This window comes from Durio zibethinus, chromosome 7 (genome assembly GCF_047325235.1).
Source record: "Durio zibethinus cultivar Kanyao isolate XHJ-2024 chromosome 7, ASM4732523v1, whole genome shotgun sequence".
Taxonomy (NCBI): Eukaryota; Viridiplantae; Streptophyta; class Magnoliopsida; order Malvales; family Malvaceae; genus Durio; species Durio zibethinus.
In genome coordinates this window covers 27194709-27221830 of record NC_143168.1, presented here as the reverse complement: position 1 = coordinate 27221830, position 27122 = coordinate 27194709, and the positions used below count along the sequence as shown (strand labels likewise).

General features: G+C 29.7%; 5 protein-coding genes across 12 annotated transcripts; all 5 read right to left on the bottom strand.

Moving 5' to 3' along the window:
* Positions 1–986: 986 nt before the first annotated feature.
* Positions 987–2068, bottom strand: LOC111277919 (inactive Serine/Threonine-kinase, putative (DUF679)). Its single transcript, XM_022864353.2, has one exon. It carries the CDS (start codon positions 1885–1887, stop codon positions 1252–1254), a length of 636 nt encoding a protein of 211 aa, XP_022720088.1. The 5' UTR covers positions 1888–2068; the 3' UTR covers positions 987–1251.
* A 901-nt stretch (positions 2069–2969) lies between these two features.
* LOC111277263 (sugar transporter ERD6-like 5) lies at positions 2970–7995 on the bottom strand. 3 transcript variants are annotated; one of them, XM_022863583.2, is made up of 18 exons: positions 7347–7995; positions 6948–7010; positions 6442–6531; positions 6282–6341; positions 5997–6062; positions 5851–5916; positions 5702–5777; positions 5560–5624; positions 5279–5371; positions 5078–5158; positions 4912–4996; positions 4761–4804; positions 4615–4677; positions 4465–4524; positions 4321–4374; positions 4104–4163; positions 3864–3978; positions 2970–3762 (listed from the first exon to the last, which is right to left on the bottom strand). In XM_022863583.2, the coding sequence occupies exons 1-18, from the start codon at positions 7530–7532 to the stop codon at positions 3632–3634; spliced, it is 1458 nt and encodes a 485-aa protein (XP_022719318.2). In that variant the 5' UTR covers positions 7533–7995; the 3' UTR covers positions 2970–3631. The 3 variants fall into 3 exon arrangements, with proteins under 3 accessions (XP_022719318.2, XP_022719319.2, XP_089620216.1); XM_022863584.2 differs by lacking the exon at positions 6282–6341 and having other exon boundaries at positions 7347–7704; XM_089764090.1 differs by lacking the exons at positions 6282–6341; positions 6442–6531 and having other exon boundaries at positions 7347–7703.
* A 3639-nt stretch (positions 7996–11634) lies between these two features.
* Positions 11635–16554, bottom strand: LOC111277261 (sugar transporter ESL1-like). 2 transcript variants are annotated; one of them, XM_022863580.2, is made up of 18 exons: positions 16267–16554; positions 15253–15315; positions 14884–14973; positions 14698–14757; positions 14458–14523; positions 14287–14352; positions 14133–14208; positions 13991–14055; positions 13771–13863; positions 13571–13651; positions 13396–13480; positions 13225–13268; positions 13081–13143; positions 12940–12999; positions 12783–12836; positions 12467–12526; positions 12214–12328; positions 11635–12123 (listed from the first exon to the last, which is right to left on the bottom strand). In XM_022863580.2, exons 1-18 carry the CDS (start codon positions 16465–16467, stop codon positions 11996–11998), a joined length of 1470 nt encoding a protein of 489 aa, XP_022719315.2. In that variant the 5' UTR covers positions 16468–16554; the 3' UTR covers positions 11635–11995. The 2 variants fall into 2 exon arrangements, with proteins under 2 accessions (XP_022719315.2, XP_089620215.1); XM_089764089.1 differs by having other exon boundaries at positions 12801–12836.
* Positions 16555–18215: 1661 nt separating this feature from the next.
* LOC111277609 (sugar transporter ERD6-like 15) lies at positions 18216–20139 on the bottom strand. 5 transcript variants are annotated; one of them, XM_089764096.1, is made up of 8 exons: positions 19705–20139; positions 19410–19472; positions 19202–19248; positions 19042–19101; positions 18812–18877; positions 18665–18730; positions 18557–18589; positions 18216–18440 (listed from the first exon to the last, which is right to left on the bottom strand). In XM_089764096.1, the coding sequence occupies exons 1-8, from the start codon at positions 19709–19711 to the stop codon at positions 18321–18323; spliced, it is 462 nt and encodes a 153-aa protein (XP_089620222.1). In that variant the 5' UTR covers positions 19712–20139; the 3' UTR covers positions 18216–18320. The 5 variants fall into 5 exon arrangements, with proteins under 5 accessions (XP_089620222.1, XP_089620219.1, XP_022719754.2 ...); XM_089764093.1 differs by having other exon boundaries at positions 19202–19291; positions 19705–20134; XM_022864019.2 differs by having other exon boundaries at positions 18216–18589; positions 19202–19291; positions 19705–20132.
* Positions 20140–22256: 2117 nt separating this feature from the next.
* LOC111277262 (sugar transporter ERD6-like 5) lies at positions 22257–25940 on the bottom strand. The gene is made up of 18 exons (XM_022863581.2): positions 25641–25940; positions 25493–25555; positions 25301–25390; positions 25150–25209; positions 24639–24704; positions 24468–24533; positions 24313–24388; positions 24167–24231; positions 23994–24086; positions 23773–23853; positions 23612–23696; positions 23477–23520; positions 23303–23365; positions 23153–23212; positions 23015–23068; positions 22873–22929; positions 22659–22773; positions 22257–22569 (listed from the first exon to the last, which is right to left on the bottom strand). The coding sequence occupies exons 1-18, from the start codon at positions 25839–25841 to the stop codon at positions 22442–22444; spliced, it is 1467 nt and encodes a 488-aa protein (XP_022719316.2). The 5' UTR covers positions 25842–25940; the 3' UTR covers positions 22257–22441.
* Positions 25941–27122: the final 1182 nt, after the last annotated feature.

The following is a 27122-nucleotide window of genomic DNA, read 5'->3' as shown; positions in this document are numbered from 1 at the left end:
ACCTACTATATAATGTATATTTCTTTTTCAATTAAAAAGTGACATACATTAATCTTGAAAAAAGAATTATAATTATAGTTTTGTTAGTAATAAGGGTGTCCAAGGTTGGAGAGGATTAGACCTAATTAACACTTTTAAAACCTTGTTCAAAATTCGATTTAGTTCATCCATTTGGGTTTAAATAGATTTATTTATTTAAATATTATTTTAAAATATATTTTAAAATAATATTTAAATAAAAACTAATTTTTATTAATAAAAAAGGATTGTAGACAACCCCATGTCATTTTTATTTTCTTGCCTTAGTTTGGCCTTAATTGATCAAATTTGTTAAGTTATTGGAAGAAAAAAAAACCCATAATTTTGTTTCAATTATTAATAGTTTTATTATCAATACATGTGATATTTCAATCCCATATAAAAAATTTTTGTAAATTTATTATAATATATAAGTTAAGGCTTAATTTTAAATTTGTAAAACGTAATTTGTAAAATAAAATTATAAAATTTTTTAATTAAAATAAACAATATTTCTTAAGTTTGATACGGATTTTTAATATATATATATAATTAGATAATTGATTTTTCAACTTTGTTTTTGTTTATTTATTTGAAAATTAATTAGATCGATTCTATTATTAATTATTGGATACTATCTGCCAGTCAGTACTGTATTTAATGGTGCATAGCTAACATTCTTGAGAAAACGTGATTCCCTTTGCATGATTTATATATGTTGCGTAACAAGTTCCACCAATTCTCCGATTACCATTTTTAATTTGAGACCCACTAACTCTTCTTTTTCCCCCAAATTGATTCCTCAAAGATTATTTTCTCTCAAAATCAATTTTCAAAAAATTTCATAACTTCGTGCTATAAACTTTTATTTTTTTTTATATTTAAAATGGTTAAAATTTAAACCCTAATCATTAAAATTAAAAATTAAATGCTATATTAATAATCAAGTGACTGTTGAGAGAAAAAAATGACGCAAAAGAAAATAATATTATACAATAAATTCAACTTAAGCTCCATCAAATGTAGCTTCCAGCTAATCAAATACAGGCAACCTTACAGATATATATATATATATATATATATATATACATATATGAGTAGGAATTTGCTTATATTAATAGTTTAATTTATATATCTATAAATATATTTTTTTTTAATTTTCGAAACTACTATTTTGATTAAAATGAGTAATGGATTTAAAGTATATAACTGGCTGGCTAGGGTTGATATATCTTAAGTAGTGTCAGCTTTGGTATGGGTCTGTTTCTCTTCCTTTCTATCACCATGATCAGGCTTATCAGCATAACCAATCCCTCTTCTTTTGGTTGGGAAAAGCATGAACAAACCGCTGGCTAATAGCCCACCTGCTAATGGCAAATTTGTCATCAGTGCATTACCATTTGCCCCCGGTTCAGGAAAAAAGCAACCTTGAACATCAAAGCTGCTACAAGCCATTACTAAAAACAAAGTTACGGAGCCAAAGGCATGAACAAAATCTATGGGGGTGAGTCTATACTTTCTTAAAATTTTCTTGGCTTCTTCCTCGTTGTTCTCCAAGTCAAGACCATCATCACGCTCATCGTTAAAAACCCAAAGTCCTTTGATGGTGGCAAGACCATAGTAAAGCTTGTTATCGCTGCCCACAAAGCTGTCAGTGAAGGAAGATAAGAAACAACCAAGTGAACATACTATAATAAGACCTAAGACCATGTATTTGTGAACTATTTCACATTTTCCATTGTTGGAGAATGAAGGTATGATGGCTTGGAACGCGAAGACGGTGCCTGTTGGAAGCAGGTTTACTAGGTTGGCCGTGCCTGGTAGCGCCTTGGGGGCGAATCGTGGGATAGAAGCTCTATTGCTTGCCATGGAGAGAAGAGAAGATCAGTTTTTTGTTGTTTGCTTGTTTATGGGATATAATTTTCCAGGTGGTGTGGTTTTATATATATAGAGGAACTAGGCCTGTGAAGACTGAAGAGTTTGGTTTGGCTGGATTGAGCTGCATAAATTATCCGAAGTAGGGCCTTTTGATCAGAAATAAATTGTCATGGATACTTTAATTATGAACTAATTTATTTGCCATAAAAAACATCAAATGACATGTGACATTTGCTTATTCCAATTTGCAACTTAGAGTGGTTGAGAGAATCACCTGAAAAGAAATTAATTAATTAACAGAAGAGAGGTGTGACAGACCACTTTGCACCAAGCTGCACATTTTCTGTTCCTTGATATACATACATTCACAAGATCACTATCAATAATGGAAGGTAGAATATTTCATCTGCTAAAGTCTTTCCACTCCTGCAAAATTGATTCTGACCACCAGTTGATAACGAGAACAAATAACTGTCCCACCTCTTAAATAAGTTTTTTCCTTTCTTTTTTTATGCCAATTTCCATGCCAAACAGCTGCAAGAATACTTCAAGGGAGAGCTTTGAACCATGTGTTTCATGAGATATATGATAACTTTGATAAGAACAGTAACCTTCCAACATGCATTTAGGTTTGTAGGCAACCAAAGTAGTTATTTAGTGGGCTCCAAAGATTCATGCCAAAAATGAAATACAATAGAGGTCCGACCAGGCAATAGAAAACTAACATCGATATCTTGCTTGATATATAATACCAGATGATCATAAGTTCCATTCCCTGATTGTATGTATGTTGCTTGATCATATATAGTTTATAATGATTTGAAGGTGCTTCAATGTCTTCAACCATGGCCAACTAGTTATTGATTCTGATTTATCACCAATGGTTGGTCATTGCCTGAAAGATTTAACTTTATTCCCCATTTTCTTGAACTAGAAGGAATAGAACTCTTATTCCCTTGGTTTCACCTGCAATATATAGTTTCAGAGATAGACAAGCTTTTTGGTCAAGCAATAATTCGGGCCATTAAGACTGCTAAAGGAGAAGAATCGGATCTAATAGTCAAGTCCATTGGAGAACAATCATCAGTAGTGCATGCTAACATCAAAAACATGTACATGGAAACATATCAGGTTTAAAGAGCTTCCAGAGAAGTTTAAAAATAAACTTTCGTCATCTGCAAAATAGAGAACTTCTCAAATGCCCTTCCTTGTTATACATACATTTCTAGGGAAACAAACACATTGCATGAAAATGGAAAATCCAGGCCAGGTTTGTTAGTTAAATAACAAAAAATGAAGCATTTCAACAGTAACTGTTATGACTTAGGTCCCCTTTAATCATGGGGTTCCTAATTTCCCTTTGAAGAATATCTTGTCTCTTGCCATGCGCCGCTATCCCCTTTAGGTGCAATTATTTTTGTGTTATACCGCTCTTGTCTTGGCATCCATCAACTAAATTTGAAATTTCTAATAATGCCATTTTTCCTTGTACCAAAAAAATATAATAATAATAACAATAATAATAGCTACAGGAAAATGGAATAACACAAACACTGAGAAAATTCTGTATGCAAGTGAAATAACCATCAATTCATGAATTCAAACATGGCATTGGTAGCAAAAGTTGATGGTTGCATTGATGTTAGAACTTTGAATTGTACATGAATTGCTCAATGACAGATTGATTAATTTGTGGTATACCAAAACACGGCAGGACATAATGGAGAAGCCATATTCATCTTTTCGAGGAAAGTGGATTCATTGATGCTTGTATTTCTTCTAGCGTGCGTCCCTTGGTCTCCGGTACCAGCTTTGCTACAAACAGAACAGTTAAGCCGCATATGCTAGCAAATATGAAGAATGTTCCTGGAAGGAGGAAGACAATGCAAAAAAGGTTAAAATGTGACAGGTTTTGTACCTAAGATGATATATCAAAGAGAGGAAGAATCAGATGCACAACATCTTACCTGTTGAGCTCCATTTCATGAGGAAGTTAAATGCAAAGGAAATAATCCAAGAACCAAACCAGCTAACCAATGTCACAAGGCTTCCAGCTGAACCTTTCATGTTTATGGGAAATATCTGAAATGGGAACCCTTTTCTAGTAAAGCAAAAAGTTCTTTTTTCCCTTTTTTTTTTTCATGTTTGAAAATCAATTCATATAGATATTGAAGGCTGCAGAGTTCAGACAAGTAGGGTCAGCCTACCTCAGACATTATAACCCAAGGTATTCCCCCCATGCCTAATGAAAATGATCCTGTGTACACCTACATATGTTTAGACAAACAAATCAGAAAGAGATTATTTCACTCATGAAAACAATAGAAAATATAGAGATTAAAGGAGTGGGACGGTTGGAAACTGAGGGGCTGAAGTTTGAGATCATTCCATATATGTCAAAATAAATCGATTCATTGGCTTTACCAGTACGCCAACAAGTGATAAAAAAGGAGTGGCTTCCTTCCATTGTTGAAGGTCCTGCATGTGATCGAGCTTAATATTTTCAGGACATAAATAGAACACAACAATCATTTTGATATTTGAGATCAGTAAATCTCATCTTTGAACCTGCAAGAAAAACGATAACCCAACAAGCAAGCAACCCAAACATGTTCCAGCTGCAGATACCTGTAGATATTAGTAGATTTTAGCAAGAGCATTTCTACATCTTAATATATAGATCAAAAACTAAGAAGATAAATTTCCAGGCCTCCCCACCAATAGAAGTGGTCTTCTCCCAGATTTATCCAGCAAGAGAACTCCCAATGCTGTCATTGGAACCTGTAGAAGATTTTTCAATCATCAAGAAAAAGCATTAATCAAAATGATTAATCAAACTCTGATTTTACTGCAAGTCAACAGACCTGAACAACAACCATTGCTATCATTCCAACACTACCAGAAAATCCTGTCATAAAGAATTGAAGATAAAGGATGTATCATATGTGGACTTCCTCTCTTTCTCTTCTTTGTTGTTTCACAACATAAAAGTAGCCTTAAAGTGATATTGCATACCAGCTGATATAAAAATAGCACTAGCATAAAATGCAATTCCATTGACTCCTCCGAATTGTTGCAGAACCATCAGGCCAACTCCAACCTTAAACAGTTTAGTTATACATTAAAAGAGCAACTCATAGCAAGGAACAATGACACAACCAGGATTGATTTTAACTATTACAATGAGGGACCGAGCATATTTCCTCTGGAACAAGTAAAAAATGCTAGCTTCAGAAAGCTGTTGAAGTTGTTCTGTGTAATCCTGCAAAAAGAAAATTTTTATAAAGTAAAAACTGCTTCTTTCTTGTTTCATGGAGTGGAGGTGCTAAAAATCCAAAGAACTAAACCTGAAACTCACATGCACCTAAAGTTAATAACTTACTCTAATCTCGCTTGCTTCCTCAGAAATATCAGCATTGTCCCCCCTTAGTCGCTGCAGGGCAGCTTCACACTCTTTCCATTTTCCTATCTTTGCCTGCAGAGAATTGTATCCACTATTTCAATGTGATAATAGAGGCTTGGATTTACTTTGAAGCATCATTTCAGAAGAAATGTAATCGTTTAATAGCATGCACAACATATGTATGAATTATGAGTTTTTATATCATTTTCCTAAACAATTTAAATAACTGCTAGAATCTAGACTGCTGTATAAAAAATTACCAGCCATCTAGGTGACTCAGGGATGAAGAATAAACCCAGAAGCTGCATAAGACATGGAATAGTTCCTGAAATCATATTATATGGAGACACTGTTAGAATATCATTTAAATGGCAATGTGACACCATAAAATATGACAGTTACCAATGAGGGCCAAAGTCCTCCAGGTGGCAAAAGCGCCTATGAGATATGTTATTGACACACCACAACAGATCATCAGCTGCCGAATCCATTGTCAGTGGGTATATAAGCACAGAACATATTGAATTCCACTTGTGATGCTTAGCATTTACCTGATGGACTGATGTAAATCCTCCTCGAATATTCTTGGGTGTAACTTCAGCAATATACACAGGAACCTATAGTGAACAAGAATACATATATTCCTTCAATTTTATGAACAGCTAGTCGGTAAAATTGCAATCTGTTCAAAACTTACCACGTATGAAAGGAGGCCCATCCCATATCCTACCAGCAGCCGGCCAAGGTCAAGGCACCAAGCAACCTTTTGACAAGCAGTTAACATATAGCAACATGAATTGAGGCAATATAAGGTATTAAAGTGCTGTTATGTTTTAGAGGAGTGGAACCAACAACTAAAAGGGTAAAATTTTATTCTCCTAGAATGATAATTATTAGGTTCTGTTTCTATCTAAAGATGTTTGCAAGCCAACATTTTTTCAATTGAAAAGGCGGAGTAGAACCAAAGTAAGCTTCAGAACACCTTTGAAAATAGTATCGCAAGCCATCCAACTATGCAGAACACCTCCGAGACAGCCATTGTCTGCCTCAAATGTTAACCAACATTAATAGGAAAGTCAAAGACATGAAAACTGTACCGAAGTAGAATTATACATATAGCTATAGGTTCTTGAAAACCTTACATATTTTCGACCAATGTAATCCGCTATTCTCCCACTCATTACTGCACCTAACATTGCTCCAATTGTCAATATTGAACCAAAAAGAGAATACTGCAATGAACAAAGTAGGGAAAGAGAAAATTTCACACAGAAATGCCGGAGATAAACAAAAAAGAGAAGCAATTATAGGAATCCTATTACGTTTGCGCTTTTTCATAACAGTACTAGGTCACTCAGTTTAAATGAAGTTGAAACTTATATGTTATTCAGTTTCCTTTTAAAGAATGAACATCATGTTAGATTAAGAACAACCATGCTAGCTTATCAGCTGCTCATGGCATGTGTACATTTGACCAAATATGGTCCTGCTGCTCGGTAACAAAAGTTGGCATAAGGCACTAGAAACAAAATTTTAAGGTCATAAACACTGAACAAATTATACCTGGTTGCAAACAAAATTAAGTAGTGAAATATGGTGGAAATGGATTCACAAGAGCAACTGCCATAAAAGGCTATTTATGCTTTACCTCCGCTACAGAGAGACTCAGGTCATCCATGATTCCAGTCTGAGCAGGGGATGAATATCCAATCTGGAAAAAATCTTGCCATATTAGTTCATATTTATAAGACAAAGGACAGCATTTCCGCTCAATTAGAATATATTATTGTTTTCTTAAGTCTTGTTACTCTTCAAATGATTAACACAGAACACTCCAGGCACTGTTACTGTAGAATTAAGGTCCTACTTTGCCATTCACTAATCATCGTGGCACCGAAGAGACAAGATAACTTGTTATAACACCATTCAATCAAGCACCACTATGAAGTAGATCTGATCAGTGTTAGACAGAGTTGGCCCTTCACTTTTCATGTTAAAAAAAGAAAAGTAAAACTAATCATTTCATCGGAGGAAAGAATATACTTACAGCAGTCCCAAAAACATAAGATCCACAAACAGCAACAAAGGTGCTGAGAACAACCGTAGCTGTTGCAGAAGTAGTTCCAGTTCCAACCTGCCCTTCACCAGAACAACCACCAACATCATCCTGAGGCTTCTCTTTAACCATCAAAGAACAAGAAAGTTCTCCTTCTTCCATTCTTTCTCTACTCATCTCTAAACAGAATCAAGCAAGAAAACTGTGTTGAAGATAGAATCTAAAACATAAAATAGTGGTAAGATTGGATTTGGAAGTGGAATTAACTTTATGAACAGAAGGACAAGACATGATTTTCAGTAATGGGTCTGAGGGCCCCCACTTGAAATGTGATATTTGTTGGATTGTTTGAATCTTTCACGCATTTAGACACATGTAGCTGTTGTCTTTATCTTATATAAACAACATCCTCCTAGATTCCTATCAGTTTCCTTCAGCACCCTTTCACCTTTCTTTTTATTATTTACTTTGTTTTCTTCAAGCTGGATCATACTCTATCTTTCCTTAATCTCTTCAAGACCAATAAACTAGAAATCTTTAAGTAAAAAATTTTCAATTTTTTAGATTGATGTTTGAATCTTAATATAGTGAATAAATCATAACATGAATCCAAAATAAAAAAGAATTAGAATGAGAACTGTCCATAAAGGGAAGAGAGACTAGGAATCCCACAAATGGAAACTATAAATGTGATAGAGAAAAATAAAGTGGCTGATGAAACTGAAAAATTGAATTCTACCAAAAGTAGATAAAAATCATCATTTTATTTTTTCAGTTCATTGTAACAGTACAAGTTATAAACTTCATGATTCGTGATGACAGATTTAATTCAAAGGTTTATGTACAGATGAAAAAGAATCCAAAGGGCAAAACCAATCCTTTTCAGAAACAGCAGAAGACTACCTCCATTTCATTAAATTTTTTTTTTTTTTTGATATGTTGGAGATCATATCTTTAAGAATAAAAAAACATTAAAGATGCTGAAACTTAAACTCTAAATATGCAGAATTCAATTTTTTATAAATAATTACGTGAACCAATCAAACTTAAGAGGCACATATCATTAAATTTTCCTTCTTAGCTGTAATGTTTCGATGCCATCCCCGTGACAAAATTCCTACTTTTATTGTCCATATTAACAGAAGTTATATTTTATAACAAAACAAAATGTTATAACGATTTTAAATAGATAATTATTTAAATAATTATAATTATTTGAATATGTCTGATAAAATTTTTTTTAAATCTCTTACTTATTAATTTTTCAAATATTAATAAATAAATATTATTTTACATCGAATAAGTTTGTATGAACTGAAATAATTATTTTATGACTAAACAAAAGTTCAAAAAAATTTAAAATAAATAATTGTTCTAATAGTCTTAATCATTTGAATTGATTCGGTAAATAAATTTACTTTTTAAATCACTGATTAATTAATTTTCATAAAACAATTATGTCATGTCCTAAGATCAAGACACAATATAACTATATTATCTTAAAGTAAAATTTCAAAGTAATACGAAGTATTCTTTCTTAACCATTTTAAAATCTTTTAATAAAATAATTTGTTAAGAAAAATCCACATCTTTAATCCAAGTAATGATAAATCTCTATATATTCAAAACTAAACTAATAAAAATACAAAATCATTTCGTAAGATCTCACTAACCAACAATATCTCAAATGCCTAGGTAATCTTTCTAATTTAATCCTCTAGCTTCTCTCAAGAATAAGCAAACTTATTATTTTAATCATCTATATAGGAAAAGTAAAAGAAGAATGAGCAAGCCATAGCTTAACAAGTATAGGTTTATACACTTACCTAATCAAGTATCATTTTCATACATATCATATAGAACATTCAAAATATTCATTAAATTATAATGTCAAAATATTTCAAAAATCATCATTCTGTCAAATATTTTGTAGATCATAAATCAATATCACAACATGTCAATTCATCAATTATAAATCATAAATCATTATCAAATACATATTTCATCTAAATCATAGATCAATATTTAAAATCATCATAAATCATAATAATCATCATTATCATTTATTTATCATTAGTTACGGTCATTGTTATAATCTGTGATATTAATCATATCAACAATTTTATCTTCATGATCATTGCTAACTATTATAATCTGCTAGCTTAAACTTTACGTTAACTATTATAACTCGTTAATAAGTTGTATGATCATGTCTATATTAATTACTATTACCTGTTAATTAGGATCGCAGAACTAGTTCTTCTATCAATAATCCCACTTCACATGGATATAAAAACGTAGTTATCATAAAATCATTTTTTAAACATAAATCATTTTTTCATTTCATTCATAAGTATGATCTATCATTTACATCGCATAAACACAAAAATAATTATATGCTTGATCTCATTTGTATATATCGAAAATGAAAAAATAAAACATTTACTCATTTAGAAATATATATATATATATATATATATATATACATAGGTTCGAAAATAAGTAAAGTATATGATATTCCACTTACCACCTTTGTATTATACCACTTAAATAAAACAAATTTAAATAGTTATGAATATTTGAACAATTGTCTATTTTAAATTATTATAACTTTTTGTTTTGTTATAAAATAATTCTTTTAGTTCATACAATTATTCAAAATAAGACAATACTAATTTATTAATATTTCAAAAAATTTTAAGTGAATTAAAATATAAATCTGTTTATTGAATCAATTCAAATAATTATGGTTATTTAAACAATTATCTATTTTAAATTGTTATTATATTTTGTTTGGTTATAAAATAATTATTTTTTATTATACAAGCTTATACGAAATAAAATAATGCTAATTTATTAATCTTTCAAAAATTATTAAATAAGATTATTAAATAAGACATTAAAAAAATAAATTTGTTTACCAAACTAATTCAAATAGTTATGATCATTTGAACAATTATATATTTCAAATTATTATAACTTTTTGTTTTATCATAAAATAATTATTTATGTTCATACAAGCTTACTTAGATAAAATAATACTAATCTAATAATATTTCAAAAATTAATAGCTAACAAATTTAAAAAATAAATTTGTTTGTCAAATTAGTTTAAAAGGTTAAAACTATATGAATAATTATTTCTTTTAAGTCGTTATGACTTTTTGTTTTATCATAAAATAATTTTTTTAATTCATACTATCTTACTACGGATAAAATATTATCTTAAAACATTAATATTATTTTATTTCAAATAAATTTATATGAATTGAAATAATTCTTTTATGATAAAACAAAAAATTATAACAATTTTAAATAAATAATTATTGTAATAGTCATGACTATTTGATCTGATTTTGAAAACATATTTATTTTTTAAATCTTTTACTTATTAATTATCAAAATATTAATAAATTAGTATTACTTTAATATGAATAAGCTTATATGAACAAAAACAATTATTTTATGACAAAACAAAAAAAATAACAATTTCAAATAAATAATTGTTCAAATAGCTATAACAATTTGAATTATTTTGATAAATAGATTTATTTTTTTAAATGTCTTATTTAATTTCAAAATATAAATAGATTAATATTATTTTATTTTAAACAAACTTATATGAACAAAAACATTTGCTTTATGACAAAAAAAAATCATAATGATTTGTAATAGATAATTGTATAAATAATCATAATTATTTGAACTGGTTCAATAAATAAAATTATTTTTTAAATCTCTTCCTTTTAATTTTTGAAATATTAATTATTTTATTTTATTTCAAATAAACTAATATGAATTAAAAAAAATTATTTTATGATAAAATAAAAAGTCATAACGATTTAAAAAAAATAATTGCTCAAATAGTCATAGCTATTTGAACTAGTTTAATAAATAAATTTATTTTTTAAATCTCTTATTTAATTTTTGAAATATAAATATATTAGTATTATTTTATTCAAACAAATTTATATGAATAAAAATATTTGTTTTATGATAAAAAAGATCATAATGATTTACAATAGATAATTATATAAATAATCATAATTATTTGAATTAATTCAGTAAATAAAATTATTTTTTTAAAACTCACGTATTAATTTTTGATGCAACTGCAAAATTAGAGAGGAGTGGAGAATGTGGTCTTATAGGAGAATCAAAGCCAATTGTTTGGTCCTGCCATGTCAGTTTTAAACTTTGGGTTCAATGGTTCTTCATTTATAGCATTGAAACATATATCGACCTTGCAGTTTGGTACATGGGAACTACCTTTGTTCTAATTGAAGGCAAGCACATACTTGAGTGGTGCTAAAATTTTGATGGATATAGGTGGGTCTTAGCCTACTATTTACAATTACTCAAGTGGGCTAACTGCAAAAGAAAATGCCGAGACAATTGGCATTGCAACTTGTACTTGGGTTTTAACTGAGCTCAAATGAATTAAAAATTCACCATACAACAAATATGATTCAATATCATGATAAAATATTTTGGATGTCTCGATACTATACATAATATGTAGGGTTCTGTACGACCAATACATGGAACAGGGTTCACCGGCATTGTCACATCCTGGAATGATCACTTATAACATAAGAACGCAAGTAATTCATATGTATATTGTTTTTAGAGATGGTGAATTCATTCCAACAGAAAAGGAGTAAGTGATGCTTGTATTTCCTCCAGTGTTCTCCCTTTTGTCTCTGGGACCAACTTGGCGACGAATAGAACAGTTAAGCCCGCAACTCCAGAGAAAATGAAAAATGTTCCTGCAATGATGTTTGCCATTAGATTTTAGTTCAGAAGTGTAATGGTTATGCCAGTTTGGTTACACTGTTAGAGAGGGAGAGGAAGAAGACCTGCTGAGCTCCATTCCATCATAAAATTGAAACTGTAAGTAGTGAGCCAAGAAGTGGACCAATTGACTAAAGTCACCAGGCTTCCAGCTTGGGCTTTAACATTTATAGGAAATATCTGACAAAGAAAAAGAACATGTTTTAGTCAAATGGATCTCGTCTCCAGCTATTGGAGCAACATTGATATATATGTTAAATTCATCCATGTAAAACTGTTAGCAAAGAAGCAGCATTCGATCTCAAAATTGGTACATACCTCAGACATTATAATCCATGGTATTCCTCCCAAGCCTATTGTGTAAGCCGTAGCAGAAATCTGAGTTTGCAGTAGGGATCAGTTTATAGATAGAGTTGGCTCGAAGTTAGAATAATATATATTTAGTTGTGTATATGCATGCAGGTTCTACTTCTGAACTCATTCTTCTAATGGAGGATTTCAATTCTAGGATTAAAAAATGCATGTTTTGTGTACTTGAGTAGCCTGATCCTAGTCATGATTATGGCCATTGGCAAAATAGGAGGGGCGTTCATCATGAAGTACAAAGTAGCCTCTAAGAAACTGAAGTACATACTAAAGAGCCGGTAAGTACTAGAATGGGAGTAAGCGCCTTCAGATGGGGAAATTCCTGATTATGAAACAACATCAAAGCTTTCAGAAAGAGAATTGGAAAACGTTAACAAGAAAATGAAAGTAAGTAGCTTGGGGAAAATATCTCAACTTTGTTATACCTTAAAGCAGAACGACAGTCCTACAATTAAGCCGGAGAAGCACATTCCACTTGCAGAGACCTGCATAAATTGGAATACCACTTTTTTCACTTGTTGTTCAACAATTTCATTATCTTAAAATGAATCCCTTACAACACTAACCAGTAAGAGTGGTCGTCTACCACATCTATCCATTAAAAACAAAGCTACAACAGCCACTGGAATCTACAAAAAACAATATTATTGACATGTCTCAGAAATGCAAGAAGCAAAATTTGAAATTTAGCAAAAGTTAGAAGAAGGTACCTGTACAATAGATAAAACTTGAAGGCCAAGGGTACTTGAAATACCTGTTGCGAAAAAGAATTTGTATTTTTATTTTTTCTAATACCATGTTACAGTTTTATTGTTTACAACAAAAAAAGAATTGCTACTGAAATAATTATAAAGAAACCAACACAGAAGACCTAAATGTACCAGCTTTTTCAAGTATGCTACTAGCATAATATGCCATAGGACTGTTTCCTCCGAGTTGTTGCAATAGCATTAGGCCAACTCCAACCTGAAAATTCCAAGAAACCATATATACAATGATCAGACAAGTCACAACAGGTGATTATGGCTTATTAATCAAATGTTATTCTCAGCTCACAATGAGTGAATTAGCATATCTTCTCTGGAACAATTCCAGGAAACTAGCTTCTCTCTGTTGCTCAACAATTTCCATATAATCCTACACGAGAATGGAAGCACATGACATTTCTTGCTATCATGAGAAAACTAAGTGGCTTCATTTTCCTGGGAAAATATAAAAGAGAAAAAAATTAGCAAGATATGAAGCTAAAAGGCTACTCTGATATCAGCTGCTTCTTCAGAAATATCAGCATCCTCTCCCCTAAGACTCTTCAAAGCAGCTTCAAACTCTTTCTGTCGACCACATTTTGCCTGCAGAAGCGGTAATCTTTTATGCCTTTGCTTTCCTCAACTCAAAACTAGAGAATGAAGTGGAAAATTTCTTACCGATCTAGCTCTAACATGTTATGCATTGGGCAGATTACAGAGTCGGACTTACCAGCCATCTAGGGGACTCTGGAATGAAGAACAAGCCTATTATCTGTACTGCACAGGGAATAGCACCTGAAGGAAACAGAACTTCATTAACACTACATTAGGCTTAAGTTAATTGAAAAATAGAAGAGCAGAAGGATATATACTGATCGTTGCCAGGGCACGCCAAGAAATGAAGGTTCCAACGAAATATACAAATGCAAAACCAGAAGTAGTCATCAACTGCATTATTTTGGAAAGCACATATTGTAATTAGTGATATCTTGGCACATCATATTGTCGATTATGGTTTAGTATTACCTGATTTGCTGATATAAATGAACCGCGGTGACTTTTTGGTGTTATTTCTGCTATGTAAACAGGTACCTGTTTGTTGAGGACAGTTAGGCGTCATTATACATCTCGTTCTTTAAGTTACTTAAAAACTGGTTAGGTTAATGAAATATGAATTGCAAACCTCTGTACAATTACCACATAACAGATCATCGCAACTCCATATCCGATTGACAGCCTTCCAATGTCCAGCCACAAAGCATTCTTCCAACAAGAATTAAACATTTACTTTTTAAGATCTTACAAATTGGTCTATATGGAGTTAACAATAATTAGTAAACATAAAACTATGCACACAAGAAGTTTCATTAGCAACCGACTCAAAAGTCAAAACAAGCATAACTTTGGGGAAGGAAATAATTCAAAGTGGAAGTTAACCTTTGCAAATGCTATTGATAGCCACCCAGCAGTGCAGAATACTTCAGAGAACCACATTGCCTGTCTCACAGTATATCAACACGTTAATTGAGAGGAATAAACCATTATGAATACACTTCAAGTTGAAATCTTATAGTATTATATCTATAAAAGATGTAAAGGTAGCTTAAACAAAAAAAAACTTACACGTCTCAGACCAATAAGATCTGCTATTCTCCCACTTAAAATTGCGCCTACCATTCCTCCAACAGTCATTATTGAACCGAAAACGGAATACTGCAGATTGTGAAGTAAATCAGTAGAAAGAAAGGTGACATAAAAGTGAAATTCATGCATTGTGTAGTATTTTCCAAACCTATTTGACAGTTCAATGAATAGTTTTTACATCAGGAAATTGTTTTGCAAGACATTGATTGGTGACAAAGATTACAAACTGAACTTGAGCTTTCATATGCTTTAATTAAGTGGAATCTTATGGGTCACACATGAGTTTGCTCTTTCTAAAGAAAATAAAACCTGACTGGAAAAAAGAACAAAAAATTGTTGTGTACTAACTGCTGCAGTAGAGAGCCCCAAGTCTTCCATGATCCCAGTCTCCACAGGTGCTGAATAACCAATCTGGATTCAAGCAAGTTAGATCATTTTTATTAATTCAATCAAAATTACCAAACACGATATTCTATGTTACTTCGACTTTTCATTTTTTCTTAAAAGTACAAAAAAAACATATATCAGATACTAGAAATTGATATATTGTTGAAAAAAAAAGATGAAATTATTCATGGGATTTGTCTGGTTATAAAGTTTCATATATTTTAATTTTTGTACAACTTGCATTCCAATTAATTCATGAACTTAACCCATAAGTAACTGAAAAATTTACAATTCCATTAATGGTTACATCTAATTAGTCTTAAATCAAAGTCTCCAGGATCAATCAATAGGTCAAAGAGGTGCCCAAAATGCAATAATTATTAGGGTTGAAATTATTCTGGACTGAATTATATATTTTTATTATTTTTATATATATTTAAATTTCTTATAAAATAAAAATAACTATTTTATTTCTAAATATATTTTTATATATTAAAATAATATATATAAAATAATAAATTTAAATTTGAAAAATCAAATAAATAAAATTCGAATAGTATAAAAGTTTAATTTGAATTCAGATCATTTTAAAAATTTATAATTTATATATTATCTAAAATAAATAAATTTAATTTAATTCGATCTGAATTATTAATTAAATGTGTAATTTTCTTATAAATGGGTTAAAAATAAATTAAAAACTTTTTAAAATGCAATATCTTTAAAAAATCTATATGCATGAAAAATATACAGACTATTATTTTGTGGTGGTATTTTTGAAAAAAAAAAATGAAACGACTTTTTTTTTTATTAGATTAAAAAACATATGTTTCTTATATATAAGCTATTTGGAAAAGAAAAGAGAGATCAACAGTCATGTCATCGTATCTGTTTTTAGAAGAAAGTCAAGAATTAAACTTTATCTGATTCAAAACCCAAAATTCATTTAAAAAGAAAAGAAAGTGAAAAACTTACAGAGCAGCCATAACAGAAAGAGCCACAGACAGCAACAAAAGTACTGAAGACAAGAACAGCGGTTAACGATGAAGCTGTTGTTGGTTTTGGCAATAATGGCATGTTAACGTTGTTAATACTGCTGTCACCACCACCACCGACGTCATTGCTCCTTGGTTTTGTTTCATTCGGTAAATCCCCTGTTAACAGCTCTTCTTCCATGCTTCCTCAGTTTCAAAGTCCCAAAATTAAACAAGAAATAATTTTGTCTTCTGCTTTCCGTTGAAGAAAAAACTATCTATAACGAAAACGACTCATCTACAGTATCTGATAATTTATTTTATGTCTGATTTGATTTGTTTACAGTAAAATTTTATCATTAAATTATTTTTTAAAACTATTTCACTCGTGATTTTAAAAGTATTTTTTATATTTTAATTAATAATGTATTTTAAATAAATTTAAAATTAAAAAAATGTGACCTCAAAAGTCAAACTACATCATTATTTATGAAAAACAGTATTTTCTTTTAATTTAGTACTATTTTTGATGTATAATTTTTTATGTCATGATTAAAATTTTTTATGTAATGGTATTTAGATAAATAAAAAATATGCATTTATCCCAAGAAATTGCTACAATTAGAATTTTTTTCTTTATTTAATTCTTTTTTTTTGTAAAATTTTGAATGCCATATGTACTTCAGCGTTTTTTTCTTTACATATTTTTTTTCAAAATTTTTTGTAATTAAAATTATTTAATTATTTTTTTCACACAAATTTTTAAAAAATTATAAATTTTTTTTAAAAATAGATTGTCAAAAAATCATATAATTTTTTAGAAATAAATTTTCAAAATATTATAAATCTTTTGAAAATAAATTTTCAGAAAAATTATAAATTTTTTTAAAAATTCATTTTCACAAAGTTTTTTTCGAAAATTTATTCTTTAAAAAAATTTATACTTTTTCAAAAATCTATTTTAAAAAAATATATGACTTTTAAAAATTTTATTTTTTTAAAATTATAAAATTTTAAAATGTTGTAAAAATAATAATTAACTAATTTATTTGTAAAAAAAAATTGTTAAAATATTAAGATGGGAAATTAAAAAAAAAAAAAGGAATTGCATTTAGCAGCACTAATAAAATTTTTACGTATGTCGTGCGACGCGACCAACGCCATTGAATTTTTAGGGTTGCTTCATTTTTAGACAAATTATTCCTAAAATTCTTTTTCTATTTGATTTGATTGTCTGTTTTATTTTTTTCATCTTTAAAACTTATCAACTTTGGCCATTTATGTATTAAATAATTTATAAAATTATATTGGAAAAAATTTTTATTCAAGTTTTTTTAGAAGTATTTTTCATATTTTAATTAATAATATATTTAAAATAAAAATTAAACTTAAATTTTGACTCTTAAATTCAAAATTAGGACATTATTTATGAAAAAATAAACCAAATCTTAACTTTTTGAAAAAAAAAAAAATTCTTGTTGGTTGAATTTCTTTTTGATTAAAAAATAATTTTAAATCGTCTTTGCACATATGATAGGAAGAATGAGAAAAACAATGTAAGTTTTAATTCCATGGGTTGTGAACTAGTAAAAAATAATTTGTGATATTGAATTGAAGTTTTTCATACAAGATTAGATAAATCTGTAAAAGACCTCAAATTTTAATTATATTAAAAATTCATCGTTCTAAATAAATGGATGAATTATTTGATTTAAATTTCAAATTCAAAAAAAAAATTTAAAACAATAAGAAATTCAATCGGTCCAATATTTAATCAAATTCACTATATACTATCAAACAAATAATTAGTTCATAGTGAAAAATGTTCTTCCTTGTGCAATTACTATTGTTCATTAGAAAACTGAACCAAACTATTCCTTGATTTCCCAACTGAGCTTTCCAATCCTGGCTGGAGGTGGTTTAACTGGTTGATTTTTAAAGTTCATAATGATTACCAAATGCCACTTGCATTCTTTTCCACCAAAATTCTAACATAAAAAATTTATTAGGCATTAATTTGTGACAAGTGAGACTTCAACTGTACTTCCTTTTCCCTTAACAGACACCAAAAAAAAAAAGGTGTGGAATTTGTGAGTGGTTGACCTTAATTTTTACTTCCCAAGTCCCAACCTGAAGATTCAATGGAACCTGATATTTTTGTCCAGGCCTCTCCTGCTGTCCATTAAAAAAAAAAAAAAACCAGTCTAAGTTTAGATTTTATATTCATGGGGAAAAAAAATCGAGTAACCTATTAGAGCCAAGACGCGCCAATTGATGAAAGGACCAATTACATATATCATGGAAACGCCTACGACACCAATCACCTGCAGAATCAGCAGTGGCAAGAACATGATTCGGAAAGTAATTGTGCCTTGAATTTAATTAAGTGCAGGATTCACCTGTACTAGAGCTGTAAATCTTCCCCTAAGATTCTTGGGTGTTATCTCCGCAACATACACAGCTACCTGTTTGGGATTGAAATATAATTATCCATCATCATATAATTTAAAATATCAAAATGGAAATGATATTTTTGCAACAGTTACCAAATAACCAGCAATTCCATTCCTGAATCCTAGCAATAATCTTCCTACATCAAGCACCCGTGTAACCTTTCCAACACATGAAAATTCAACATTAAGCAAGGAAAATCAATTGAGTCGATTACAGAAAACTGCAGTTCAGTTATGATCTGCGAGATGTAATCTTCTTGGCAAAGGAAAGGAGCACATGACATAAAAGGAAAAGTTGGCAGAGAATGAAAGACAGAAGAGACCTTTGCAAATGCTATTGCCAGCCATCCCACAATGTAGAATAAGTTCAAAACCCACATAGTCTGATTCAAGACATTGGGGAATTAGACATGATTTTCCAACCAAAATTCAATAAATGGCTTAGAGATGTTTGTTCAGTTCAGTAGTCATGTAGAAGCTCACACATTTACGACCAAGGAGATCTGTTGTCTTCCCACTTGCTAATGCACCTAGAATCGATCCAGTATTTAACATTGAACCAAAAAGTGAATACTGAACAGAAAAGAGAGTTGTTAGAAATTCAAAGTAGGTTTTCACTTTAAACGCACCATCCCACATAAGTAAGATATATGAACTATCCAGAACCAATGTAATTAGCATAGGGTGTTACCTCTGCAAAAGAAAGACCCAGGTCCTCCATGATTACAGACTGAGTGGGAGATGGATATCCCATCTGTGAAATAGTCATGAAAAGGGCAAGGAAAAAAATGATTTAAGCAATCATTTCCATTTACAGTAGATAATCAAACTATTTCAACAAAAAGAAGAAAACCCATAATTACATACTAACTAAAAATGGGTCAAATTCAGTAGAATAGATTGTAAACCACATGCAAAATGCTCATTGAGATTCAAGAAGTAATTTTTGCTTGCCATATATAGAATGTAATTATTGATCTACTTACAACACATCCAAAACCAAAGGAAATGGAAGCTGCCACAAAGGTGCCAAGAACAAGAGTAGTAGTGACACTTGAACTAGTCTGCAGCTCACCACCACCATCACCATGTTCTTCCCTTACAAGTAAAGACTCTGTACTGTTGCTCTTTCTTCCGCCATCTATTCTGGTCTTGGAAGGAAAAAAAAAAAAACAACTAGGAATATGATCAGAATGTGAAAGGAAAATAACAATGCTCAGGATCTTACATTAAATTGGGGTTTCCTTTATCTTTTGGTTAAGCACCCCCATGACATTTAAAAGTAAAAGGCTCATTTTTGGGTCTATGAAACTATTATAAGTTATAACCACTCCATTTCTAAGGAAATAGAGGAAATAATCGTGCACTGCAGAGAAAATAACTCTGGAAAGTATCCCAAATTATTGGGGAAATTTTAGATAATTTTAGAACATTCACCTTTGAAAATGTGCAGATGACTTCAAAATGTACAGCTCCTGTTGATCAATAAAAGAGTAAGAAAACCAAAGGACCAAAGAAGATAATGATTGTGTTGTGGTGCTTTCAGACAAGGGAGAAAAATCAAACGAAAATTGATTTAAAATTATATTATTTCGTTTGATTCGATTGATTTTTTTTTTATTCGATTTAGATTAAATTTAAATATTATATATATATATATATTAGATTATAATTTATGTAACGCACAAAATAATTTTATTTATTTATTATAAGTGTATATATACAAATTAATTTTTTAAAAATTTATATTTAAATTTTTAAAATTCATAACATATATAAAATTTATATATATTGATTTGTCATTAAAAAATAATTTTTTTGAAAATAATAAAAAACTTATGTTTTTTTGGATATTTTTGTTTATAATAATATTTATACACTTATAAAATTATATCAAATAAAAATAAATTACGTTTTTTTAAAATAAAAATATATATTATTGAATGATAAAGTAAATAATAAAAGAAGTATTAACACACTTTCACTTTAGTAATCTTGACTAAATTATTATACAAAATATGAAAAATATTAAAAAATATGTGAAAAGAAAATAGATTAAAAAAAATTATTTTTCATAAGAATGAAATTATAATAACAATAAAATATATTTTTAAAAAATTTATAAACAAAAAAAAATTGTAATAGTAACAGAATATACCTTAAAAAAAGTTACTGAAAAAATAAAAAAATTGATATATAACACATTATATTTGTAGTTTTAAATAAAAAAAAAATTAACATACTTTCACTTTAATAATTTTGACTAAATTATTTTTCATAAGAATGAAACTGTAATAATAATAAAATATATTTTAGAAAAAATTTATAAACAAAAAAAATAAATTGTAATAGTAATAAAATATACTTTAAAAACGTTATTGAAAAAATAAAAAAGTTTATGTATAAAACATTATATTTGTAGTCTTAAATTTGTAGAAGAATTCTTTAATAGTAATTAAGATTAAATAGATAATTTTTAAAATTTAAAATGGATATAATAAGTAATAAAGATAATGTTAAATTTTTTGCATTTATTTGAAATATGAATTTGTTAATTAGAGTTTAAATAGATATAATCATTTTTAAAATCTTATTATTTAAAGATTTAAGATGAAAATTTTTTGAATTTTTAAAATTTTATATAAAATTGTTTGAATTTTTAATGTCTTATGTAAATTTTTTTAAAAAATAATTTTTTAAATCAAATTTTTTGAATCAAGATAAAAAAAATATTTTTTGAAAATTTTAGATAAATTTAATTTTTGTAATTTTTAAATATGTTTAAAAATTTTTTATAATTAAATAATTTTTTAAATAAAGTTATTTGGTAAACAACTAAAATTGTTTATTAAAAAAATAAAATCCATATTTCATATTTTTAATTTTAGAATATATATCTTTAAATTAATTTGATTTTTAATTATAGTTTAATAATTTTGATATTTGAATAAATTTAAAATTATCTAATTTGTAATTAAAAAAATTATCTTTTTTTTTTAAAAACTATCATATATGTTATTTAAGAAAGTTGTTCTATGTGACAAACTTGTTTATGATGTTATATAATATATATATATATATATATTATTAGATTAGTTTTAAATCAAATTAAAAATTAAAAAAATTGAATTAAATTATATATTTTTATAATTTTTATATATTTTTTAAATTTTTATAAAATAAAATTAATAATTTTATATTAAAATTTATTTTAAAATATTAAAATTTTATATTAAAATAATATGTAAAAATAAATAAAACTTTAAAATGAATCAAATAAAAAATGGATTCGAATACAAATTAAATTTTATAATTTTATAATATTATGTAATATTTAAAAAAAATTAAATCAATTCGATTCAAAGACATACGAGCATTTGTCATCCTGTTTATTAGTAACTGATGAAGAGGCGGGGGAGCAGGGGCTGAACCTAAGTCATGCTGTGATTGGAATTTTGCCAAGACAACAGATATCATGAGTAATTATTTGCTTGACTCCCACTAGAAAAGATGTGGGGTCAAGGTCAATCAATTCTGATGGAAAAGTTTTTGACCACTAGCGGCTTTTCTTGTTATTATTTGTAATGTTTACTCATAAATTACACAAGTCCAGCGCCATAAAAAGCTACTCAAATTATACGAGAAGCACACAAGAGTAGGGTGCCTCAGTTTTCCTGACACATTAATATCAGAATACTATGCAATGGCTTCCTAGAATTTCACTCATTCCATAGAATGACTGAACATTGATGCCTGTATTTCTTCCAGAGTTCGCCCTTTAGTCTCTGGCACCATTGCTGCTCCAAGCAAGAAACTCGCACCACAAAAGGCTGAAAATATAAAGAATATCCCTGGAACAGTGCCATAAACAGTTGGTATTTCTGAGATATATAAAAAGCATGAGAACAGCGGATGGTTTAGTAAAAGATGTCATGATCACCTGCCGAGCTCCATTGAATTAGGAAGTTGAAGAAGTATGCAACAATCCAATTAAAAACATTGCTGACCAAGTTGCAGATGCTTCCAGCTGAACCCTTTACATTTACAGGAAATACCTGAGACAAAACCCAATATTGTTTAGTAAGCATTGTAAAATCTTATTCAGGATATGAAGGTGAAAGGGAAGAAAACAATAAACTAAACTGTTTCCATACCTCTGATACTAAAAGCCATGTCATTCCTGCTACTAATGTATATGATGCCATGTATAACTGAAAGCATAATCAAATATTTATAACCAAAAAGGAAACGAAAGTCCAAAGGTTTGTTTGTGAATTAATGCAGTATTACTATTACCAATAAGCCGATGAGTGCAAAATAGGGAGCACCTTGATCCCAGCAATTAAAGTCCTGTTCAGTGCAACTGAGATTTCAGGATATAGTTGACTTCACAAACAACATCAAAGGGGCCAATATATGTAAGTTTTTCTGAACCTGTAAGAGGAATGACAATCCCGTGAGGAAGCTACCCAAGCATAATCCAGCTGAACATACCTGCAAACAAGTTTCAATATTGGTTCATTAATGTTCAAGCATGCAATACATTTCCAACCAATTTAAAAACAAAAATTTCAGTTTTCTAACCAGTAGAACTGGTCGTCTTCCAACTTTATCAACTAAGGAGATACCTAAAGCACCTAATAGTGTCTGCAAAAAGAAAATGACACAAAAAGACAAATAGTTTCAGAGATTGCCACCAAGCAAAATCTGGCTTCAAACTACACAAAGAAGTGAAAAAAAAAAAGAAAAAAAAAGAACCTGAACAATTGCCAATGTAACGAGTCCAACCATGCTTGATATACCTGTCATGAATAAGAACTTCATCTATATAGTTATAATTTCTGTAAGGGTTTTCCTAAAGTTGTTAAAAGAGTATTATGTCCTGCAATTTACCAGCTGAGAGAAATATAGCACCAGAATAATATGCAATGGCAGCAATCCCCCCCAAACTTTGCAATATCAACAGTCCAGCAAAAATCTGTATGAAATGCCAGAGATCCATTTAATCATAAATACAGAAATTGATAAACTAGCAACCAAGTGACAAGGCTTACAAGTAAGGGACGAATATACTTCTTCTGAAATACATCTAAAATACTACCCTCTGATGCACTTTGAAGGGATTCTGTATAATCCTGATAAATAGCAAAGAACATATTAAAAAAATAAAGCTTAGAAAGTAAAAAAAAAATTAGGAAAATTTATACTAGTTTTCAGAATTCAAGATTAGCCATGACATCAAAGTTAAAAAAAAAACAAAAAAGATAAGGGTTACTTTGATTTCTGTTGCTTCCTCTGAAATGTCAACTTTGTCTCCCCGGAGGGACTGCAAAGCAACTTCAAGGTCCTTTTGTCGACCAACTTTTGCCTGTGGAGAACTATTTTCAATAACTACAGTGAATTTTTCAAGTAGGCAAGTTTTAACAGAATGTAAGTTGTTGGACTCACCAACCATCGAGGAGATTCTGGAATGAAGAAGAGGAGTGGAAGCTGAAGTAGACCAGGAATAGTAGCTGTGTAAGTAAAATAATTCCAACCTGTTAAATCTTTCAGATTGCATAACCAGGAAAACATGACAGGATATTTTTAGTTACCTATTAAAGCCAATGTGCGCCAATTGACAAAGGAGCCGACAACATACATGAATGACAAGCCCCAACAAACCATCAACTGCAGAATAAGTAGGGTAAGAAGTATGATGGATTACAAGTGCGTTTATAGTCTGAGTTTGATGAATAGAAGCGTTTACCGTTCCCAGGGCGGAAATTGTTCCCCTGAGATTCTTGGGAGCTACTTCTGCTACATATACGGGCATCTGTTTCATATTTAATGGTAAATAGTGTTAGCCTTATCCATCAGAAATTGAACACCACATTGCATGACTGTATCAAATTTCAGATACAAACTTGAGAAAAGTTACCAGAAAACCAGCAATTCCATTTCTAAATCCCAATACAAATCTTCCAAGGTCAAGCAGCCAAGAAACCTTTACAAAAGCACAAGCCAGTTTAGTGTTATGAACTGAAAGCAAAGCAATGAAATATCAACAAACACTGATTAGACTATGAGTAACATGCATCTAATTGATCTAATATTCCAAATGAATATATAACTTGAAAATCTTCAGTAATCACATTATGATGGCTTATTACTATTTACTAGCATCCTAGTTAGCTTTTCAAGTCATCTTGTAAGGAATGTGACATGGCAGCTCTACAAAAATTAATTTGGATAAAATAAGCACATGGAATTCATTTCTTTACGAAGATCTAATTGGATGTCATTTGTAACCAAGTTGTTAATGGTAGAGAATCTGGTTCTCTTAACATTTTAGAGAAAACAATAAATGGTTGGGTCTGTTTCAGTGAGTAAATCAAGCAAATGTCATGCAAGAAATGATTGTGGAAAATGAAAGGCAGAAGAGTTTAAACCTTTGTGAAAGCTATGGCAAGCCAGCCACCAATGTAGAATAAATTCAAAATCCACATAGTCTGATTCAAGACACGGAGTTAGTAACTTTTATATTCAATTAACATTCAACAGTAAGCTTAAAGACTTTTGCTCAGTCATGAAAAAGCTTACGCCTTTCCGACCAAGGAAATCTATTATCTTCCCACTTATTACTGCACCTAGCATTGCTCCAATTGTCAGTAATGAACCAAAAAGTGAAAACTGCAAAAACAAAGAGTATTATTTGTAAATTTAAAACACATAAAGGGTGGTCAAATGCAATTAAAATTATACACTTAACAGTTAAATGTTGTTATTGCTTACCTCTGCCACAGAAAGACCTAAGTCTTCCGTGATTTCAGACTGAGTAGGTGATGAATAGCCCACCTGCAAAACAATCACAGAAAAGTAAGTTGATTCCATGAAGTGTTAAGAGACAATTTTTTTCGCTTGTCTAAGAAATGGACTTTACAGCATTTCCAAAACCAAAGGCAATACAGGCATTCACAAAGGCACTCAGAACCAGAATAGTGGTAACACTGGAAGCAGCCAAATTAGGCACACCTCCATCACCACCACTTCCACTTCTACCATTATCTTCATTGATGTTGTCATCAAGGCTTTGTCTAACAAGTAAAGATTCAGTTAATGCTGTCCTTTGCTGATTCGCCATAGATAGTTAGCTTGAAAGATATGTGAACATTAACGAAAGAAGAACATAATAGGATTTTGAACTTTCACATGAAGGTAGTTGGCCCTCCTCACTTACAGCAACACGAAGTTCCATTGAAATTTTGTACTTATAACCACATATTAAGACAAAATTAACAAGAATTAAATGGTAAATACATGTAAATTCACAAGGAATTAATAGCAGACTAGTAGTTGGCTACTGTCCATGGATATACCTACCATTCTCTTCTCTGAGACAAACAGTTTTCTCGGTTATTGAATTAGCTACAATCCGTTGTATCGTATGCTTCTCTTTTAATCATGGTCTCATCAAACCAAAAAATATAGATGTCATAGACATAATTTAAATATCCAACGTATCTAATGTAGGGTCCAAATTCATCTGTTCCCCAAAATCTTTGCTTTAAAAAGCTGGTTGCTGATAAAAGTGGCTTTACTTTAAAAATGTAATATTGTTAGGCTAAAAATCTCTAATCCAATCACATAAACGGAAGCGAAATCAAACAATAAATCAAGTACACAAGAGACAACAATTTAACGTGGTTCGGTCAATCGACCTACATCCACGGATAAGATACAAGATCCACTAGTTGTAGAGAATTACAAACTTACTTCAAATATCAACCTCACTCAACAATCAATACTCATAAGACACTCTCAATCTTTTCTAGTCTTATAAAGTATTCTCAACCCAAACAAACACAAACTCAAATCTTTGTGCACCCTTTCAACATAATCACACACATACCCATATGCACTTCCATACATCAACTCACAAATAAATATATACACACATAAAACGTAAAGCCCTAATACTCCTATGAGTTGTCTATCCCACAAAACCCTACAACTCTCTTACATCTTTTTTTCATACCTAACCTTGTAGAGACTTCACTTATTTATAACCATACAAATTTGCCCATTAAGAATCCCTTTTCTCTTATAATTTTTTTTTTAAGTCAAACTTATCTATTAAGAATTCATTTCCTCTTTGAATTCTTCTCTTGCAAGTCAAATTTACCTATTAAAAATCCTCTTTCTCTTAGAATTCTTCTTTTGTAAATCTTTTTGTCTATCAAATAATATTTAATAAATTTTAAACAAATCTCTTATGAGATTTAAGTCAATATTCCCAACAAATATGACTAAAATACATTAATTTTGTTTTCTATTTTTTTTAACCATTTCACATTTTTCAATCCATGAATTTAATGTTTTACTAACATTTTATAAGATAGATGGAATTAAAAGAAATGAATAA